General features: G+C 45.4%; 1 protein-coding gene across 4 annotated transcripts in view; it reads right to left on the reverse strand.

Moving 5' to 3' along the window:
• Positions 1-3903: 3903 nt before the first annotated feature.
• The window catches only part of PHF14 (PHD finger protein 14), a 293179-nt gene continuing 282209 nt past the window's right edge, over positions 3904-14873 (reverse strand). For 2 of the 4 annotated variants that reach the window (XM_040352269.1, XM_040352272.1), the window contains one exon: positions 3922-4068. In XM_040352269.1, the coding sequence (XP_040208203.1) occupies positions 4006-4068 (63 nt within the window). In that variant the 3' untranslated portion in view covers positions 3922-4005. Of the gene's footprint in view, positions 4069-4693; positions 4737-14873 lie in introns of all 4 variants that reach the window. The other 2 variants (XM_040352270.1, XM_040352271.1) reach the window with 2 other exon arrangements.

The raw sequence follows: 14873 nt of genomic DNA on the forward strand, positions 1-14873 counted from the left end.
GCGGCGGATGTCGGCGGTGACATGTCCACTGACATCCGCCGCTATCCGTTACGGTCTGCCAAATCCAGATGGATGGTGGACCTGTCTGTCGGATCGGATGAAAACGAACAGGCAGTCCGTCTTTATCCGATATCCCCATAGAGGAGAGCGGGACTCTGATAGGTCCATCTCTGCACAGTCAGTGGATATGGATCTGTCATTTGCCTTCTCAAGGCGATCCCCGCTGAGCAAAGCGGAGTCTGTCAAAATCATAGGCGTGCGCACAGGGTGTGCCGGGTGTGCCTAAGCCCACCCTAATCATTCTGTGCAGCACAGATTCCCCCTACCACCCTGGCTCCCCACTCCTTCCCTCCTCTCATGCCGGCTGTTGCTTTGGAGATGTTTTAGGATGAGTGAGGGAAGGGCTGGTAAATATGTATTTATCAGCCACTTCCCTTTCTGAATGAACATGGTGAGTGATCGGTAGTGTGTGTTTAAGCTTTGGGGTGCACACCCTAATGCAATAGGCTTCGCACACCTATGTTCAAAATTGATCCACCCCTTGTGAAAGCCTCGCCTGCCTGTCGAGTAAAACTGTGCAGATAAAGAAAGCTTTGCATTATTTGAGAGCAATGGTCTCTCTGCAGCTGACATGACCACCTAGCGAGTCACCGCTACGGCACTGCAAACAGCAGGGGGCATTATGGATGGATTAGAGATAAAGGACTTTTCCGGGAAAAAAGAGCTCATTCACAATACAATGTATTTTATCATGTGTGTTACTGCAACATATGTGCTTTCTATTACTTCCTAATGGCCCCTCAATGTATATATACAGTCATGAAAAGCCGTAAGTGTGCCTCAGGGAAATTGATGACTTTTTCAACATATTGGAAAAGGCAAACATGAAATTTTGATTCAAACAGTGCTCACAGATAAAGATGATATACTTGAACAAATGACACATAAAATAGGTGTATTAAGAAAAAGCCTTATGCTGCATACACATGGTCGGAATTTAAGACAAGAAAAGTTTGATGTGAGCTTTCGGTCAGAAATTCCAACTGTGTGTAGGCTCCATTGGACTTTTTCTGTCGAAATTTCCGACAGCAAAAATTTGAGAGCTGGTTCTCAAATTTTCAGAAGGGAAAAGTTCTTGTCTGAAATTCTGATCTTCTGTATGCAATTCAGGTGCGCAAAAAAAAGCGCATCCTCGGAAGCATTGTACTTAATTTTTCTCAGCTCGTTGTACGTCACTGCGTTCTTGACGGTCGGAATATTGTGTGACCTTGTGTATGCAACACAAGTTTGAGCCAAAGTTCCATCAGAAAAAAATTGCGGTTTTCTTGTCGGAATTTCCGATTGTGTGTACGCGACATTTGATGCCCAAGGAAATCTACAAAAATCTTGCAACCAGGGACATAGCTACAGAAGTTGCAATTGTGACCCTGCCCCATGTTTCCAGGGGGCCTGTATGGAACCCCTTTAAACCTGGATAGGAGCGGGGGCATATAGAAGAACCCGACCCCCCCCATTTTCCTCCTGCAGCCGCTGAATGGCTGCTTCTCCCATTCTCCCTCCCACAGGAATTTAGCGGCTGCAGGAGGAAAATGGAGGGGATTGGTTACTCTATATGCCGCCACCCCTCTTAACCAGCTTCCCTTTTGCTGCCCCTGGGCTCTCTTCTGGCCCCCCTATCCCTCGCAACTCTGCCAGGTTCCCCCTGCCCTCTCCCGCCAGCTGCTGCGGGGGGATACTGTCAGAATGGAGAGCAGGGAAATGTGTAATTTACTGGCCCCTTCCTGGTATGAATGGTCAATGATCTGTACCAATTGCTCCTGTGTCCATTCATAACTCGAGCATAGTAAACTGTAATTTTTATCGTGACTGTGACATTATGGCGGACACATCGGACACTTTTGACACCATTTTGGGAATATTGTCATTTATACAGCGACCAGTGCTATACAAATGCACTGATTACTGTAAAAATGACACTGGCAGTGAAGGAATTAACCACTAGGGGGCACTGCAGGGGTTAAGTGTTCCCTAGGAACTGATTCTTACTGTTAGGAGGCGTGGCTACGCGGGACACATCACTGATGACCGTTCCCGATCATGGGGAACGGTCATCAATGACAGTGTCACCAGGCAGAATAGGGGAATGTCTTGTTCTGCTCTTGCCGACTGCAAAGCGGGACTCCCGGGAACATAGAGTTCCCGGGACCCACGCGTGCGTGCCCAATGGGCAGCAGATTTAAAGTGATGTACCTGTACGCCAATCTGCCTGCCTGTGCCATTCTGTCTACGTAAATAGGCGTGCGGCGGTCGGCAAGTGGTTAAATAGCGGAAGTTACATTTTGAATGTGATGGAGGTCATCTTGTATCAAGGGCACGTTACATCAACATACAAACACGTGCATGACAAAGAATGGGTGTTATGGTGCGAATGAGCTCTAATATTTATTTTTTTGTAATTAAAATTGAAGAAAAAAAACAAAGGTTTGTAGGTTATTTCACTCACTATAAATGATATAGGCAGACAAAATAATAAAATCATCATGGGTATTTGTGTTATCATAGGTCTGCTTTATTTGTTAGCAATCAACATTTTCAGTGAATTTTCATTTCAAGTCAGATATGTGAATTGTTTGAGTTTACATTACATCCCTGGAGGTATAATAAAAGTCCCCACTTCTTGAGCTGTTCCCCTATAACACTGTACAACGGTCGGGTGAGCGGAGTCCCAGATACTGCATATGGTTACTACTAAACAAAAAAAAAAAAATAGTTTGGACTATACATACACATTAAACGGATCTCCGCCGAAAAAAAAATATTAAAAGCCAGCAGCTACAAATACTGCAGCTGCTGACTTTTAATATAAGGACACTTACCTGTCCTGGAGTCCAGCGCCGTCCGCAGCAGAGGACGAGCGACCGCTCGTCACTCTGCTGCCCTCACCGCCATCCTCGGTGAGGGAACCAGGAAGTGAAGCATTGCGGCTTCAGTGCCCGGTTCCATACGGCTTATGCGCAAGTCGCGTTGCGCCGTGCTTGCTGGTCCCCGCTGTGTTCTGGGAGCCGTGCGTTTCCCAGAACACAAGGGGGGGGGGGGGATCGGATGTCCTGCCCGCAGCCTACCCACAGACTATGTGGCCGGAAGTGGGTGCAAATATCTGCACCCCCTGAAGGGTGTCAAATGTGACACCGGAGGGGGGGAGGGTTCCGATGAGCGGAAGTTCCACTTTAGGGTGGAGCTCTGCTTTAAAGAGTCAGTTTACCAATAGTGATGTTTTACTCTTTAATATATGCAGTTGTAGTAAGACAGCTACCAGGTGACATATGCCTCAAGCCAGTAGCTAGTTAGCTAGACTGGGGTTCCCAGCTGTTACAAGGGGCCCCCAATTTCAGTTTTCTAGTATAGTAAGGCGTCATGTGGCTACCACTGAGCATGTATAATTGGCAGTTACTGAAGCAGTGCATTGTGGGTCAATCTAACCATTTTCGAGGACAGTCACAAACACGTCAATGATCCAGTAGACACGGCACACATTTCCTACTGAAATGGTTGTTGAATAATACTGGCATATTTTGGCATCATGTATCGTTTTTAGGGCAGTCAATTATTACCTCCAGTCATATGGGCTTCACACAGTACAGATATCTTCCGGATTTAATTGCTTGCATTAAAAAGTTGCAGATTTTGACTGAAATATCTACCGGTCATCGGCAATGGGATCTGAACGTAGAATGTTGAGCTTGTGAAATGTCTGCGTCAGAGGCAGCAAGGCCTGTGCCATCCTATATGAAGAATGGCTGGAGGGCCTTTGTGAATTGATCAGAATCTTAAAGGGATTTTGGAAAGCATGGCAGATTATGGAAAATAAGGTGAAAATTTTTTTTTTTCTGTAACAGCAGCCTGTTTTTTTTTTTTTTTTTTACAGTATAAACTGGAATGATTTCATACAAAACATATCCTTCTTAACAAACGTTGCAGGGTCTTTTCTTTTTAATCGGTAAATATTCAAGCAGTATCGGTGTCGAGTTCTTGCATTGGTTGTACCTCTGTCGTTTCGGTTTCGTCTTCCTGGAAAACAAAGGTAGGTGTAAGTATAAGGTCAGCAAGGTGAGAGCTTCCATTAAAAACGGATTTACTTATTAAAAAAAAAATATAGAAATAAAAAAAAAAAAAAAAAAAAAAAAAAATTCAATGTTTTGCCAAAAAAAGGCAGCCTTTAAAGTCACAATACAAATGTGTCGGTTCCGCCAATGGTGGATGAAATCATCTTCCTCTTGTAGAGCTACGCCTGCCGGTAGAATCCTCAGGATGTGCCAATTGCGGTCATGGCGGAAGCACGGTCTCTTGCTGAGCACTGTGCTTCTTCCTGCTGGTTGCTACGCAGCTAGTCGCTTCAGAGCTGCAGGGAAACCCTAGGTGCTTAGTGGCTGGCAGGTGGAACCACACAGCGTGCGTCGGAGACAAGTGTTGTAGGATTTTACCGGCGGGTGTAGCTCCGTAAGTGCACCGAGATTCCATTCAGTGCAGGTAGAAATGGTAAGGAAAATTATTTCACATTTTTTCAGGCTGCTTTTTAAAACGATATTTATTTTTTGTAAAAGAAGTAAATCTAAAATAGTATAAAAAAAAAAAAAATTATGCGGGAGGGGGACAATATACATAACCATAAATATATATGTAATAGTTCCCATACCTAGAATACGGATGACTGCTTACTACTTGCAAGCCTCATTGATCTATAAATAGAATATAAGGACACTATAGTGCATTTTCAACCATTTATTATTTTTTCAAACATTTTCAAACGTATTAATTAAAGACTGCATGGAGCAAAGTGCTAATTATTAGCTGTGGTGACCCACAGCAACCAGTCAATTCATCTTCTGCCGGTCTCTTGACTTTAGAAGAGTGAATTTGGATTGGTTTCATCACTTACATTTCAATAATCTAAATTCTGCCACTAGTGACTAGTTTGCTATATACAGTACTGTGCACAAGTTTTGGGCAGGTGTGAAGAAATGCCGTATTTTCCGGCGTATAAGACGACTTTTTGCATCTAAAATCATGCCCCAAAAGTCGGGGGTCGTCTTATACGCCGGGTACCTGTCTGTCAGACGGCGACCATTCATTGTTCAAAAGCCGCGCCTCCTCCTCTGACTGTTTCGTGATAGGCGGAAAACTAATTTTCCCAGCAGATCCTCTGTTCAGTGTTCCGCCTATCACGGATGCCTTCTCAGCCTTGGCCTCGGACATCCGTGATAGGCGGAACACTGAACAGAGGCTCTGCTGGGAAAATTAGTGTTCCGCCCATCATGGAACAGCCTGAGAAGGAGGCGCGGCTTTTGAATAATGGATGGCCGCCGTCTGACATACTCTGCAAACAGGAGAAGGTAGGGAGATCGTCGAGGCAGGGAATGGAATGGCACAGTGAGGCATGTATAGATGGCACAGTGAGGCATGTATAGATGGCACAGTGAGGCATGTATAGATGGCACAGTGAGGCATGTATAGATGGCACAGTGAGGCATGTATAGATGGCACAGTGAGGCATGTATAGATGGCACAGTGAGGCATGTATAGATGGCACAGTGAGGGGTCGTCTTATACAGTGAGTATATCCCAAAACCAACATTTTAGCTGGAAAATTAGGGGGTCGTCTTATACGCCCAGTCGTCTTATACGCCGGCAAATACGGTATATACAGGTAGTCCCCGAGTTACGAACACAATAACGACTGTAGGTTTGTTCGTAAATTGAAATTGTTCGTAAGTCGCAACACTGCATTCGTAAGTGTAACTTCCGCCTGTTCATGGATGTGGGATGTTCCGGGCACTTTTATGTTATCTGGGGCTCTTCTGGCCATGTAGTACTGCAGTGTGGGATGTGTTCAGAGGTATCTAGGACCAGCGTGGAGCACAAGTGCCTGGCATTTGAGGCCGTTCATAAGTAGGAGTCGTTCGTAACCCAGAGACTTAAAACCTTGGATTGCGAGTAACGGGGCATATGAGCGTTTTGCAATACAAGCTACTTTAAAAAAAAAAAATCCTGACTTGATTTACGAGCGTTGTCTTGCAAGACGAGCAAGATTCAAGCCACTGAGGTGTGTAGTACCACATGTGGCCAGAGGTGCAGGGGCGCGCCAGTGATGCTCGGAGACACTCGGTTCCTGAGTGTCTCCAAGCGTCTCTGACGCCCCTTCTGGCCACATACAGTACTACATGCACCAGCAATGACTGTGGAACGATTTATCTGAGTTTCCATTGATTCTTATGGGGAAACTTGCTTTGATATATGAGTGCTTTGGATTACAAGCATACTTCTGGAATGAATTATGCTCATAATCAAAAGGTACTACTGCATTTTGTTTATTTTTATCAACTTACAAAAAGCAAAGTGAGCGAACAGAAGAAATATGTGTGTAACTACTATTTGGCTTCAAACCAGCATCAATTTGTACACTTGCAAAAAGTCAGCGATTGTAGCATAATTAGTCAGGTGTATGAATAACCAATTATACCAAGCAGATGCTAATGATCATTATTTTCATATGTAGGTTGAAACAAAGTCATTAACTGAAACAGAAACAGCTGTATAGGAGGCTTAATCCTGAGTGAGGAACAGCCAAACTCTGCTACTATGGTGAGGTTGTAGAAGACCATTTCATGTCACAGGTCATACAACATGGCAAGACTGAGCACAGCAACAAACATAAGGTAGTTATACTGCTTTACCAAGGTCTATAAAAAAGGAAAAGATTTCAAAGCAGACAGGGGTTTCAAGATGTGCTGTTCAAGCTCTTTTGAAGAAAAACAAAGAAACGGGCAACGTTGAATACTGTAGGCACAGTGGTTGGCCAAGGAAACTTAATGCAGCAGATGAAACACCTTATGCTTACTTCCCTTCTACATCAGATGATGTCCAGCAGTGCCATCAGCACAGAACTGGTGAAAACCAGTGGGCCCCAGGTACACCCATCTACTGTCCGGAGGAAACTGGCCAGAAGTTGTCTTCATGGAAGAAGTTCGGCCAAAAAGCCTCGGACGTGGAATCGAGGCTAAGTGACACAACTATGCATAAAAACATAGGACCTGGGGTGCAGAAAAATGGCAGCAGGTGCTCTGGACTGATGAGTTAAAAACGTGTAATATTTGGCTGTAGCAGGAGGCAGTTTGCTGGTGAAGGGCTGGAGAGCAGTACAATAATGAATGTCTGCGGGCAACAGTGAGCCATGGTGGAGGTTCCTTGCAAGATGGGGCTGCATTTCTGTAAATGGAGTTGGATATTTGGTCAGGATCAATGGTGTCCACAATGCTGGGAAATACAGGCAGATACTTATCCATCATGCCATACCATCAGGGGTGTGTGCGATCGGCTACAAATATACTCCGCAGCAGGACAACAACCCAAAACAACATACAGCCAATGTCATTAAGAATTATCTTCAGCATAAAGAAGAACAAGCAGTCCTGGAAGTGATGGTTTGCCCCCACAAAGCCCTGTTCTCCATGGAGTCTGTCTGGGATTACAGGGTGACAGAAGACTTTTGGGAAGCCAACATCCAAGGAATATCTGTGGTTAGTTCTCCAAGATGTTTGGAACAACCTACCTGTCCAGTTCCTACAAAAACTGTGTGCCAGTGTACCTAGAAGAATTGATGCTGGTTTGGAGGCAAAGGGTTGTCACACCAAATGTTGATTTGCTTTTTTGATTTCCCTTCTGTTCATTTTGTTAATTGATAAAAAATAAACTATTAACACTTCTATTTCTGAAAGCTTTCTTAATTTACATCATTTTTTTCCGCACCTGCCTAAAATGTTTGCACAGTACTGTATGTATAGCAAAAAGTTTGTCTGAAGCCTCGTACACACGACCGAGAAACTCGACGGGCGAAACACATCGTTTTCCTCGTCGAGTACCTTGTTAGGCTGTCGAGGAACTCGACAAGCCAATTTTCTCCATTCCCGTCAAGGAAATAGAGAACTTGCTCTCTTTTTGGCTCGTCGAGTTTCTCGACAGTTTCCTCGACGAAAATGTACACACGACCGGTTTCCTCGGCAAAAAAAATTCTCCCAGCAAGTTCCTTGCTGGTTTTTGCCGAGAAACTCGGTCGTGTGTACGAGGCCTGACTTACTCTACGGCCAAAGGTATGAAAAAACTGTCCCCGGTTGTTGAGTTCAGGTGTTTCCAGTGAAGGGTACTGTTAATGCTACAGCACACAAAGACATTTTAGAGAATGGTGCTCTTCCAACCTTGCGGTAACAGTTTGGTGAAGGCCCTTTTCTGTCCCAAGATGACTGTCCCCCTGGGTACAAAGCCAGCTCCATAAAGACATCGTTTGACCAGTTTGGTGTGGAGGAACTCAAGTGCTCTGCACAGAGCCCCGACCTCAACCCTACTGAACACCTACTGAACACCTACTGAAATTATTGAGAATGCCAATTGTGTGCCAGGTTCTCTTATCCGACATCAGTACATGAGCTCACAAATTGAAAGCTGTTTAGCTGCAAAGAATAGGGAACAATCAACTCCATACTCATGACCATGGTTTGGGAATAAGAGGTCCAACAATATAAACACACATACAGTACAAACTATACATAGAAACACAGTTTAAAAAAAGTGAACACGCAATTTTAAAATTATTTACTTTAACTGCTTCCAGTCCGGGTCAATTCTGACATCTCTCTCCTACATGTAAAAAACATATTTTTTTGGCTAGCAATCTACTTAGAACCTACAAACATTATTTTTTTTTATGCAGAGGCCTTAAAGAATAAAATTGAGGGTGTTAAATATTTTTATACAATATACAATATTTGCACAACAATTTTTCAGATGCAATTTTTTGGGAAAAATACACTTTAACCGCTTGAGGACCGCTGCACGCAGATTTATGTCTGCAGAAGGGCACGGCTGGGCACAAGGGCGTACATGTACATCCCCTTTAAGAGCCCAGCCATGGGGCGCGCTTGTGACCCAGTCCTCAGCTCTGTGGCCATCCCCACGGGAACCGTGGACCCGATCGCCGCGAGGAAGAACGGGGAGAGGTAAGTGCATACAAACCTCTCCCCGTGCTTCCTAGCGAGACTGACACTGATCCTCTGTTCCCTGTCATAGGGAACGACGATCAGTGACGTCACACGCCAAGCCACGCCCCCACACAGTAAGAATCACACATTAGGGAACACTTGACCCCTTCAGCGCCCACTACAGGTTAACCCCTTCACTGCCAGTGTCATTTTTACAGTAATCAGTGCATTTTTATAGCACTGTTCGCTGTAAAAATGACAATGGCCCCAAAATAGTGTCAAAAGTGTCCGATGTGTCCGCCATAATGTCTCAGTCACGATAAAAAAGCGCTGATCGCCGCCATTACTAGAATAAAAAAATATTAATAAAAATGCAATAAAACTATCCCCTATTTGGTAGACACTATAAATTTTTCGCAAGCCAATCAAACGCTTACTACGATTTTTTTTTTTGTCCACTAGACTCCAGATCTCTCCTCTGGCTTGCAATGCAGCTGATAAGACACAGATTGGTCTGATCGGCTGCTTTAGTCCGGTCACACATGGTTTGAATCTCAGCCGGTTCAGCAGGAAGATTCGAACCGTTAATGGTCAGGCTGAATGTACCAAGTTGACTGATTGGCTGGGTAAACAAAGAACTGAATCCGGAAGTGACGAAATTCTCATTGCTTCTAGTGTCTGACATCATACAGTGGGAAGAACAACATTCATTCGTTTCACTGTGTCCCAGGGACACTATACTTAAAACTTTTTTTTCCCTTCATTTTGGATAGAGTTAAACGTTGTTTTTCCTGACGAGATTTTTGGCAAGATTCTCTTGCCGGCCAAGTGTACACACGGGCCATTTAAAAGAACCGGCGTTCTTTCGAATGGCAAGAACGCGGTGACGTCATCGACTACGACGAGCATGCGCTCGTCACATTCAATGCCGTCGCCGCCATCTTGCTACACACTACCTATGCCTTGGAAGCTACCGTGCATGCGTTTAAGTCATTTCGAGCATGCGCGGGTTTCCACAGCGACAGGTAAGTATACAGACGCTTGGGTTTCTCCTGCCGAGAGAAGGTTCTCTATTTTTCTCGTCAAGATTCTGGGCAGTTTTCTTGACGAGGAACCTCAAAGCCTCGTACACACACACGGTTTACTCGGCAAGAAAGATCTGTCAGCAGCTTTCTTGCCGAGAAAACCGTGTGTGTGTACGAGGCTTAAGAGAGAGTTATAACCCTTGTTAGATTTTTTTTTCTCGCCACCTGTGTCCCATTGGGGAGATTTCCCTTCACTTCCTGTCCCATAGAAGAAATCCCTGCAAATTTAGAGAATTCCTTGGGTCCCCCAGGTCACCAGAACTAGTGTCCCCATGTGAAGATTTCCCCTCTATTACTTTTCTCGGGACAACCCAAAATTTGAGATTTTTTCTATGATAATGGTAAACAGGAGAAATAGAGAGGGTGAATTTGCCTAAAGGGGAAAGAGAGAGCAATAAAAACCTGAGAAGGATTGTAATCTCTCTCCACTCCAAAAACGTACAAAAAAAAAAACAAAAAACGTTTTTCCATTCGTTACACTTTAAGGCATGAGCCTATGCTTATTCCCATCATGGGGGGCTTGAAGGGTAAAAGAAGGCAGTATGCTTGAGAAGGAAGCATCACATGTAGGGTGAGAGTAGAAGAAGAGGGGAGGCAGAAGGGGAGAAGGAAAAAGGAGGGATCTTCTTTAATTTTGAAGATGTTTTGAAGCTTATCCAAGAAGTGGTTTGGATAGGGTAGGAACTGTTTCCAAAATTTTAGAACAAGTCCAGTTAAAGGGGTTGTAAACCTATGTGTTTCTTCACCTTAATGCATCCTAGGCATTAAGGTGAAAAAACACCTTGCAATGACCGGCCCGGCCCCCCAGCCCCCCGTTTTCATTACCTGAGCCCGGAATTTCCGCGGGCGTGTCCCTGCCCTCCTTCTCTCCATGGAGTCCTGGCTTTGATTGGATAGATTGATAGCAGCGCAGCCATTGGCTCCCGCTGCTGTCAATCAAATCCAAGGGCGCCAGGGGGTAACCGGTGTCTATGGACGCAGAGTGTATGACTCAGGAGCGCGCCCGCAAGGTAACGCCCTCGGGAGGGAGCTTCCAAGAGGGGGGTTATCTAATGCGGGAAAGAGCTATGAGAGCTGCCGTGGGACCCCAGAAGAGAAGGACCAGGGCCACTCTGTGCAAAACAAACTGCATAGTGGAGGCAAGTATGACATGTTTGTTATTAAAAAAAAAAAAAAAAAGCGAACCTTTAGGCCGCGTACACACGATCGTTCCAAACCGATGAGAATGGACTGAAGTTCAGTTCGATCGGTCCAAACCGACCGTGTGTATGGCCCATCGGTCTGTTGTCCTTCGGTCCAAAATTTTAAAACATGCTTTAAAATCTAACCGATGGACCGCTGACCGATCGGTCCAAATCGATGGTTAGTACAGAAAAGCACAAAACCTGCGCATGCTCAGAATCAAGTCGACGCATGCTTGGCAGCATTGAACTTCGATTTTTTAAGCACGTCGTGTGTTTTACGTCACCACGTTCTGACCCGATCGGTTTTTGGAACGATGGTGTGTACGCACATCAGACCGTCAGGTCACTTCAGCGGTGAACCGATGGAAACGGCCCGTCGGACCATTCTCATCGGTTTGGATCGACCGTGTGTACGCGGCCTTAGTGTCACTTTAAATGTAACTACTCGACAATGCAGATTATCCTTGCCTTCCTTCTTCTTGAAGTAGGCACCTGCATCTAATGGTAGGATAAAGGTGGCCATAGATAGTCTCCCCGCCGGTAGAACACAGTAGCTCCAAGGGAGGGTTTCCCCCATCAACACTTACATGTGGTTGCAGGAAAGAAAATTCCAAAATAATCTATGGCCTGCTTAAGATATGGAAATTAGGTAGTAGGGAGCACTGGTCCCATACTGCATTACACTGGTAATTATATGTAAAGTAGACGTAAACTCTCAAATAAGCTTAAGGCTGGGTTCACACTTATGCGGTCGTGGCTCACAGCAGGGGGTGCGGTGCAACTCTCTTCACAGATTCAGGGGCAAATCAGGTCAGAATTTCTGCCTTAATTCGCACCTGATTCTGAGCCAAAGACGCACAAGACCATTTTCAAAATGCGGACGGCGATCCGCCCCAGAGGAGACTTTCAGATTTGAGTCCGACAAAATCACATGACAATGGAAATCACATAATTTTCAATGGTGCCCATTCACATGAATGCATCTCACCATGGCACGATTTTGAAGAAGGTTCCTGTACCACTTTGGTGCGATTTCAGCATGACTCCATAGAATATGCAACCCACATCCAAGTTGCACTACCTAATCACACTGAAGATCGGATCAAAATTGGATTACAACAGTGGGAACCTAGCCGTAATGTGATAATGTCAATTCAAAATGTAATTTTCAGTATATCTGTAGATTTTATAAAGATGATATCTTGTGATACTACCATAAAATGTTCTTGTTAAGGAGCAACCTGTTATAGGACGACAACGCTCTGCATTGTCGTCTTCATGTGTGAAAAGGCACGTCTATGGACTTTGAGTCATATCATTTTTTTAAAGCATAGGGTGTAGCGTTTAGGGCCACTAACATACAAGTGTGTACATGGGGGACAACTAGAAAGAACAGGATTCAGTGATGTTGAGCATAGTCAGGTGTAGGGAAAGGTGCAGAAAAAAAATTCTGAAATGTAAATGGTGGCTTAGAACTAAGGGGGATTTATAGGGACACTTCGGTAGATTCAGTAAGAGTTAGGCCGGCTTATCAGTAGATAAGCCGACCTAACTCAGAATCTACGTCGACTTATGTTTAAGTGTATGCTCAAACAGAGATACGCTTAAACATATCTAAGATACGACGGCTTGCGCCGTCCTATTTTAGATTGCAATATTTTGGATGGCCGCTAGGTGGCGCTTCCTTTGCGATCGGCGTAGAATATGTAAATGAGTAGATACGCCAATTCACGAACGTGCGCCCGGCCGCCACAGTACTTTTACGCCGTTTCCGTAAGCCATTATCAAGCCTAAAGTTATTCCATCTATTAGATGGAATAGCAATGTTAAGTATGGCCGCCGTTCCCGCTTCGAGATTCAAAATTTTTACGTCGTTTGCGTAAGTCTTCCGCGAATAGCGATTTACGTAGTTTACGTCCACGTCTAAATCAATAGGCCTGTACGGCGTACTTAGCCGCACTGCACACTGGGAAATGTAGGCGCAATGCGCAGTTAAAAAAAAACTTGAAAAAACTTAAGGTCAAGCACAATTAACATACAACACGCCCCCCTTAACCACTTCCATACCAGGTACTTACGCAGCTTCCCGCCCAAGCCAATTTTCAGCTTTCAGCACTGTCGCACTTTGAATGGCAACTGCGCGGTCATGCTACACTGTACCCAAACAAAATTGGCGTCCTTTTTCCCCCACAAATAGAGCTTTCTTTTGGTGGTATTTGATCACCTCTGCGATTTTTTTTTTTTGCACAACAACTAAAAAAAGGCTGAAAATTTGGAAAAAAAATTACGTTTTTATTTTTTTCTGTTAATTTTTTTGTAAATAAGTTTTCTCTTTCAATTACGGGCACTGATATGGCGGCACTAATGGGCACTGATGAGATGGCACTGATGGACATCGATGAGGTAGTACTGACGGGCACAGATGAGGTGGCACTGATTGGCGGCGCTGGTATGCGACACTGATGGGCACACATAGGCGGCACTGATGGGCACACATAGGCGGCACTGATGGGCACACATAGGCGGCACTGATGGGCACACATAGGCGGCACTGATGGGCACACATAGGCGGCACTGATGGGCACTCATGGGCGGCACTGGGCACTCATAGGCAGCACAGATGGGCACTCATGGGCGGCACTGATGGATACTTATGGGTGGCACAGATGGGCACTGCTAGGTGGGCACTGGGCATGGATGGGCACTGTGGGGTGGCACTGATGGACACTGGGGTGGCGCTGATGGACACTGGGGTGGCAGCACTGATTGTTGCCAGTCAGTGCCCATTTGTGGGCACTGACTGGCATCTTTTTTCTTTATGTTTTTTTTTATTTATTTTTTAGACTTTTTTTTTTTTCTGGCTTTTTTTTTTTTTTTGCCCACCCTGGTGCTCCAGGGTGGGCATCCCTGGTGGTCCAGTGTGGCGATCCGAGGGGGGGCTGCGCTGATAAACAATCAGCGCGAACCCCCCCTGTCAGGAGAGCCGCCGATCGGCTATCCTCTACTCGCGTCTGTCAGACGCGAGTGAGGAAGAGCCATCGGCGGCTCTTCATGTTTACATCGTGATCAGCCGTGGTTGGACACGGCTGATCACGTGGTAAAGAGTCTCCGCTGGAGGCTCTTTACCGAGATCGGAGATGCAGGGTGTCAGACTGACACCCCGCATCACCGATCGCCGCGATGCGCGCCCCCACGGGCGCGCGCGGCATGAAATCCTGCAGGACGTTCTAGAACGTCCTGTCAGGATTTCATAACCACTTCCCGGACGTAAATCGGCCATAGGCCGGGCGGGAAGTGGTTAAACACATTTGAATTAGGCGCCCTTACGCCCGCCCACTTTAGGCTACGCGGCCGTATATTAGCAGGCAAGTACATTGTGAATCATGTACTTGCCTAGCTAACTTACGGCGGCGTAGCCTAAACACGCTAAGCTACGCCGCCGCAAGTATACACCAATGTACCTGAATCTACCTAACTGAGATCAGCATGAAAACCAAAACAGGTACTTGCCGCCACTAAAATTACCATCATTTTAGCACTGTTCTCCCCATAGAAAGGTTTTAGCTCAGGTCAGG

Source organism: Rana temporaria, chromosome 5, assembly GCF_905171775.1.
Source record: "Rana temporaria chromosome 5, aRanTem1.1, whole genome shotgun sequence".
NCBI classification, from domain to species: Eukaryota; Metazoa; Chordata; class Amphibia; order Anura; family Ranidae; genus Rana; species Rana temporaria.